At 35.7% G+C, this 8,071-nt stretch overlaps 1 protein-coding gene across 1 annotated transcript; it reads left to right on the top strand.

Moving 5' to 3' along the window:
• The first annotated feature begins 5,984 nt into the window (after positions 1 to 5,984).
• Positions 5,985 to 7,829, top strand: LOC129283650 (E3 ubiquitin-protein ligase TRIM31-like). The gene has a single exon (XM_054919365.2). The coding sequence runs from the start codon at positions 5,985 to 5,987 to the stop codon at positions 7,827 to 7,829; it is 1,845 nt and encodes a 614-aa protein (XP_054775340.2).
• The last annotated feature ends 242 nt before the right edge of the window (positions 7,830 to 8,071 follow it).

Raw genomic sequence — 8,071 nt, 5'->3', positions numbered from 1 at the left:
CTACTTTTTAAAATCAATGTTTATATTATATTTTTCAATTAACCTCCAGTATAATTCAGTTTCAATTCAATTTCTGCTAGTTCACAATTATCCAATTGCAATTATCCAATTGCAATTATTGATGCATCAACGATTATAGTTACCTTTGCAATTATTAATGAATTTGCTTTTTAATTAGGTATTTCTATTCAACAATACTTGCGCTTATTAATTATTATTCATTTCAATGATATTTATTCCATTTTTAATGTATTGATTTATTTTAATTTATACGTAAATGCATCACAATTCGGCTTGGCCGCCATGATGTATGAGTTTTATCAAATAAACCATTTATCTATCACATAGAACCGAAAAGGACAATAGACGCACAACGACGAACAGGGATTTTCTGAATTTGCAGTATCAAACACTTATTCAAATACTGGAAACGTGTATATTAATCCAAACGTGTAACGCAAATCAATGGCCGTGAGTCGTGGTAGTATATCCATTAAAACCCCCAAACAAGTATGACATGAGATATGTATCTCAATTAAAAAAAATGATTGACAGCGCGAAGCGACAACTGAATTTTTTTTTTAATTTAGACCGAAAAATGCTAGTTTATTTTGACCTTTGAAAAATAAAATAGAATTTTACAAAAATTGAAGAAAGAATATATCATATATAATCCATTTCCCTTTCATTTTCTTCTTTTCTCCATTTCCTTTTTTCGTGAAGCGTTTTTTTTTTTTTTTTTTTTGAGGGTGGGGGGGGGGGGGGGGTGGTGGCCCCATGTTCCTCATCTGTACATCAGTTTATTAGATATACCGAGTATAGGATACTAGTATCTTATTTGTTATTTTTGCAACTCACTTGATGACTTATCGAACTTCTTTGCTTTCAAAGCACCCTGCATTTTAATACAAACGAATATAGTGAGCGAAAGTGTTTTTTTTTCTATTCGAAGTTGTCAAACCATTATCAAAATACATAAAGATTGATAATCCTAAGTTATCAAACATTTACATTAATTTTCGATCACTACAGCGCATATAAAAATGTTACAATTGTGGAACAGATGCCAAAATTATGTTTCTAGTAAATGCAGAAATTATTTTGATGCTCTAAAGCCTCCTCTATCAGATGAAACACATACACCATGACAGTCAAAAACAAAATATTTTCTTCCGCTTTTGGCTTGTGCACCAAAAAATGAATTAAATGAGTCCAATGAATGAATTGGTCTGAGTTGCATGTTTATTTCTTTACTTTCACCCGGGGATGACTTTAGTGGATTTATCAATGTCGGTGATATTGGGTTAATCCAGATTGATGGATTTTTTTTCTTCAAATATCTGATTTTTTTTTAAAGTAAGAATGTATGATTTTTTTTCCCGTTTTACTTACATGAATAGTGAATAAAAGAACAATTTGCTTCTTTTTGTATTTTGTCATTCGATTTTACGCAATACGATTTTCTTACATTGTTATACACGACATTGTTAATTTTTGGTTTAATGCATATTCGTGGAGAAGAGTAAAATAAATTATATCAAATAATAAAAAAAAACTGCTTTCAGACCACTCTATCCGAGCAGGCATGTTCTATAAATTGCCGTTTTCACTCTTCATATTGAAACAATCTCGCTCGGTTCCTGTACCTGCTCATATATGTAGGCTTAACTATATGTAAATATGATGTAAATAGCATATTTCTCATACTCATTCTACAAGGAGATGGTGCCCCTACACCCTTTTGAATGTTTGATTTTTGATTGATTGATTGATTGATTTTTCTTTGGGGGGGGGGGGGGGTAACATATTCGTCATAATTCTTAGTTCAAATTCAATACCCGATCACTTAATTATATTTGAAAATTGCTAAGTGTTAATAACGGCAGGGCCGTTGTGGAAAGCAGTTATAGAACTGACAATGCTATCCTGTATAAATAAAATTACAAATACATAATAAATAAGTTTCTCTATCGAAAACGTATTATGTTCCAGCGCTCGGTAGCTATGCTCTCTTGCATATAGATAATTCAACATATTAATAACTTATTTTTGCGAACGATGTAATTGATCCCCTGGGCAATTGTATCGTTTTGTATAAAACGAGAGATTTTTTAAGTCTGAACAAACAGAGAAGAGTAAAAACAATTTTTGCTCTATATACATATGAAATAAGATCACTGAGAATATGTAAAGCCAAAATTGGGACTTTCGCGATTAGTTTCGGACTACGTCAAGTAATAGCGACAACTCACCCATTTGTAGTGATACTAATCATCATAAATTTAGATTTTCTCCTATTTTTCAATCAAGTTATAGAAATTAACATAACATAGGGAAAATATGTCCTAATATGAGTAAGTTTGTTGAAAAAGCACGTCATCGCATTTGGCTTGTGCATAAGATCAACACTAAAGTATGGAGCTACTCAATGATTAGAGAAAGAGTTGGAATATGCATATAATATATGAATTAATATGAAAAAAGTAGTGTACAATGTTTACAAATAACGTGATAAAGGAGGAACTAATCGGGGGAAAAGTTGGTATAAGATTAGTCCCTCACATCTTGTAATCTGTTAAAAATAGAAATACGCCTCCGCCCCCTTGTGATCCCCATCATCATAAAGTTTAATTTGATAAATATAAAACGATTAACGGGGATTTATAACGCGATAATATAACGTGGCACTTAATAACAGCGGGCCATGTTTCAAAGTGGATAAACATGAGAAAAAGGAAAATAATAATACGTGACTTATCAACGGTGCTTGTCCGATACCGCCCCAGACGTCATTTAGGATTGGAACGAAAGAAATTCTGAAGCAATAGATTTTTTGTACATTCAGCATTTTAATTTAAAATATGTCACTGATTATTGTACGTAAAGAAACATAAACATAATATCAGTAAAGGGGTCGCATAGTGTGCTTTGTACTGTTGCTTGCGACCGATTCTTCCCGGTATTTTATTAAAAAAAATTATGATCTTCTAAAAAACTGCTGAATTTGCCTTTCAAAACCCCTCATTTATTTATTTATTTATTTATTCATTCATTCATTCATTTTATCATTTATTTATTCATTCCATTCTTTCGTATTCTTTTTTTTTTCGGAGTGGGACGGTAGATAAGTCGCGAATGAGGAAGGGTCATTCATAATCAAGAATTAAATGAAATAAAGAATGGTAGGCATATTGAGTCCTGATTAACTGATTTTGCAGTGTGATTCTTCAAAGTTGAATTACTGCAAATTCTAGGGAAATCTTCAAATCCACAAACTTTACAAAAATAAGTAATCAATAAGATGATGCAGATGAATACCTAGGCCTATTCTGTAATCTTCCTTGATTTTTCTTCATTTTCCGAGGAGGTATTGAAAAAAAAATTGAATTAATTATCACGCTCCCTCTTATCATATATGGAGAACAATCATCTGAAAGGGTAACTTATTAGTTGTGATTTCAAAACACATCTAGATGCATGTGATATTTCTCCATAAAATCCTCCTTTTAGATATGTCAGTCTTACAAGGGCTAAACTGTACTAATTTTTAGTAAGCTGTTTTAATCATAAATACAATTAACTATTTCAAATATTACCATGACAACGTACATATTGACTTTAAAACTTTTCAAGAATAAAAAAAAACCAACAATTTTTTTAAAAGCTTTAATCACGTTACACTTTATCATTGCCTTCAATTGTCACGTTGTGGGACACACTCACCGGTCCTCTTCTGATCCCACATCTCAATGTCTGATTTGATTAAAACAATACAATAAAACGTGATTCAAATTTATAATTAAATGGTGATAAGATACCATGACACTTGACAGCAGCCATGCTTCATAAGATAATTCTAAGCAAACTGTTAAACATAAAACGGAATGAAAAATTAATATGTAACATATAAATTATGTACAATACATTTTCGTGCTCCTATAAGGGGATCGAAAGAAATTCTAAAACAAACAGGTGGATTTTTTTGCAGTTTCAGCATGCACTTCCAATTAAATTAGATCACGTTAATTGAGAGATCCATGTGTTGAACCTCTTGTTTTGTCTACATTGGTGCGCACTACCCCTTTTTCTCACGCAGGAGAAGCAAAATTAAAACAAAATCACCTAACAATGTCATGATGAAATCAATAATTAATTTAAGAAAATGTATTGCTCACTCGTTTTGCTAACTCGGCATTCCTTGAAAAAAAAAACCGGCTCATAATATAAAAATACAGCCTTTCGTTCTCAGATGTTGGTATTATTGGCTTGCATTAACTTTGCATTAGCTTTATTGGCTTGCATTAACCACTGTAACTTCTCATCATGGAGACATAAAACATATACGCACAACACACATCCTCACTTACCCCCATGGACACCTCTCTCTGTCTTTTTCACACATGCATGTATACACACCCTACCCCCACACGCACACACCCCACCCTTCATAACACACCGCACCACCTGCACATACCCATACACGAAGGGGCGGATGCAGCCTTCGCCAACAGGGAAGGGGGGGGGGGCGAATATAATTTTTTCACCCATAATTAAACAATTGATGCAAGCACGAAATGCAAGCGGGGAAAAAAGAAAGTTCAGACCTAAAAAATCGAGACACTCTATCATGTTCTGTAACACATGAAAAGGATGGGCATCTTCCTACACTAATAATGCGAGAGCGAATAATTTAAGCACGTTTTAGATAAAGAACAAGCTACGTCTGTCAATAAACATGTGCATATTTTAGATTTAGACCGACAATCTGGGCATTCTGAATAATTTTTTTCTCATGAAAATCAACAATGCAAGTGCGAACCGCGAGCTGAAAATATTTTATATTTCGATCTGGAAAAAGGGTAAATTTTAGCACTATTTCAAGCACTGTGTAGGAAAATCGTGGAGTGGATGTGGATCACACTTATTAAAAGAGACGAGTGCAAAGGCGAGCTGATATTTTGACCGAGGACCGGCACATTCTCTGCCATATTCCTATTCCTCTTCCTATAGGCGCGAGATGAAACTTGTCAATATTCCATTCTGAAAAAGGGGACAATTTAGTCATTAGGAATTCATGAAGATGTTATTTTCCTATTTATTTATCTAAAAGGCCTAACTGCCTATGAGAGCGTGAAATTTTTTTATATTAAGGCCTGAAAACTGGTCATTTTAGGCACTTATGTAATTGATTATGAATAGGATGCATGGGTTAATGTTTTTTTAACAATGAATGTGAGCACAAATCACGGGCCGAAATGTTTGATAACCTGTCATGTAAAGGGGATTTTAAAAGTCTGTTATATAATTGATATAGAGGTATACATAATTTACCACTCGTCTTTCTCCTCTTATTTTTCCTCCTCTCTTTACAATTCTTTTTTCTTCCCCCCTTTTTTTTCCTTCTTTTTTGCTCCCCCAATCCTGGATCCGCCTATGCATACACGCACATGGTGAGAGGGGGTCCCGCTCTTCATAATACTCACTAGTCAGAAGGACCGCTAGTCATAATATTCATAAGGGTCGCTATTTATAAAATATTTCTCATATCAACACTCCCTTATATGATGAGGATCATCATGCCACGGGATGATTTTTTTCCTGGCAGAGAAGAGAGAAGCGTATCTGACTTGTTCTTATTTTCGTGTACCAAGTCGTCTCGAATACTGACCCTCCTTGTTGATTATGACCAGCAATCCTTATGATCAAAGACCCTTATGGTCAATTGTGAATAGTGACCCTCATCTTGCATTATGACTTATGGTTCTTTGGACTAGTGACCCCTTTTCTCTTTATGACTAAAAGGCTTACCCTGGTGAGAGTACCATGACAGGGGGCATGAGATAAGGATTCCTAGCATTAATTGTTTTTCTGAGAAAATCCATGCTATTATCACAAATGAACGAAAGACCACACTATTGTATTAGTACAGTATATAAATGGTTTTGTTTATGTCTTTCCTTTATATCTTTTTAGAGTTCCTAACCATGGCTACCGCCCTAGAAGATACCATTGCTCAGAGTCTGGAGTGTTCTATATGTGCCTCTACCTACACTGATCCAAAGATCCTGCCTTGTTCTCACACCTACTGCAAAGGCTGTCTAGACAAACTCTTGAAATTTTCACATGAAAATAACCAAAATAACCAGAGGATACGATGCCCTGTCTGCAGAACCGAAACCAACGTCCCAAACCAAGATGTCAGCAAGCTACCAACAAATCTAGCTTTAAGGAATATTATAGAGGACATGAAGAAACAACACCAGCCTTGCACAAATTGTAAATCCGATGATAATCCCCATGCTGTAATGTACTGCCAAGACTGTGGCAAGTACCTTTGTACCACATGTCACAACAAACACACTCAAAGCAAAGACTTTGAAAGACATAAAGTCATAGCCATGAGTGAGATCTCATCAGGGAAGGTGCCAGTGCGTAAATTCGAGAAATGCAAGAAACACCCAAAAGAAGATGAGGAGTGTTTCTGTTCTAGCTGCAGAGAATTTGTATGCTTCAGGTGCGTTGTTGCTGATCATGCAGGAGAAAGACATCAGATCGTCAGGCCAGATGCTTACGAGCGCAGCCATGAAGAACGTATGAAAGACCTGAAGTCCAAAGTTGACCACAAGGGTTCTTGCTTACAGAAGTATATTAATTTCATTGATATTGAGAGGGTACGTGTGAGGATAGCTCAGAAGCAGTGTGCAGACAAAATCACGGAAGCACATGACGCCTTGGTCTTGCATTTGGCAGAGAAGAAAAACAATCTTATTGGTGAAGTCAATGATAGGGCTAAATGTGTAGACAAAGCTCTGGACGAAATGAAGAAATCTGTAGTACAGCACTTCTTTCACTTAACCACCATAGCTGGTATGGTCATGTATAGAACGAAGGTACCATTTGATATCGATTCTTTGGCTGTAAATGAAACTTTATGTGAAGACTTGAACGAGGTCCTCGATGAAGAAGGTCTTGACTACGAGAAGCCAAGAAAATCGAGCAAAGAGATAAAAAATGTCAGCTTTGAGAAGAACGTTGAAAATGATACACTAGAACTTGGTAAGATTGTCTATGTAACTGGAGTGCACATTGTTTTGCCCAGAAACAATAGCATGAATACAATGGTTTGTACACCAGACGGGGGAATGGCAGTGGGAAGTTCGGCGGGTGGCATAGATATCATCTCTGCTGATGGCCAACCCCTGCAGTCGGTTCTCAAAGAGGTTACCATTTGTGGATTAGAGTTCTTCTCTGATGGTAGATGTGTTGTACTTGATCGTTCAAACAACATCGCACTGTACACACCAGAGTACACAAAGATGAAGTCAGCATTAAATACTCTTGGTGTTGATGAAGGTGAATTTGCTGACCTCACTGTTGACGGTGATGATCGGATCTATGTAAGCTACAGGAAAGCCAAGAAGATCCAGGTATTCTCATCAGAAGGGATTGTAGAAGCAGAGATACCGTGCCATGGATATGAACCTCATCAAATCAGAATATACAACGACTCACTGATCGTTTCATCACAGTCCTTTAATAACAGAGTGCGATTAATTGATAAGCAAGGTGTTGTGAAACATACTATGAAGTCATATCATGAAGGACTTTATCCTGCTGTATCTCAGCGGAATACTATCGTGATCGCCAAAGTCACTCATGAATTAGGGTTGGTAAGCATTGGTGAGTACACCAAAGAGTTGAAGCGCATTCGGTACCTTGTTGAAAATTGCAAGATCGAGAAGCCCGAGAGACAGTGGTATTGTCTTCAGCAGTATCTATCAGGAGAGCTCGCTTTCTGCACCCCTGATAGATTATATATATTCTACTGAAAATTGTGGATCATGCATAGGTTCTTTTGCGCAATTGTACAATATTCCTCACAACCCACCCCTCTTATAAAAAATACAAACAATTAAACTTCAGCGCCAATGTGGTATCTTACGTTATAGATTTGGTCCGCATGTTTAGCCAGGGCCAGTTGTTCAATATTTTCCATGTAAGTTCATAAGCCTTATTGCACTGAAAGATACAACCTATGCTAATGTAGCCCTTTAATTCAGATATAATTAAA

The sequence above is a fragment of the Lytechinus pictus genome, chromosome 2 (genome assembly GCF_037042905.1).
Source record: "Lytechinus pictus isolate F3 Inbred chromosome 2, Lp3.0, whole genome shotgun sequence".
In the NCBI taxonomy this organism is placed as follows: Eukaryota; Metazoa; Echinodermata; class Echinoidea; order Temnopleuroida; family Toxopneustidae; genus Lytechinus; species Lytechinus pictus.
The sequence above is the reverse complement of the archived record's forward strand: the minus strand, read 5'-3'. Positions and strand labels throughout refer to the sequence as shown.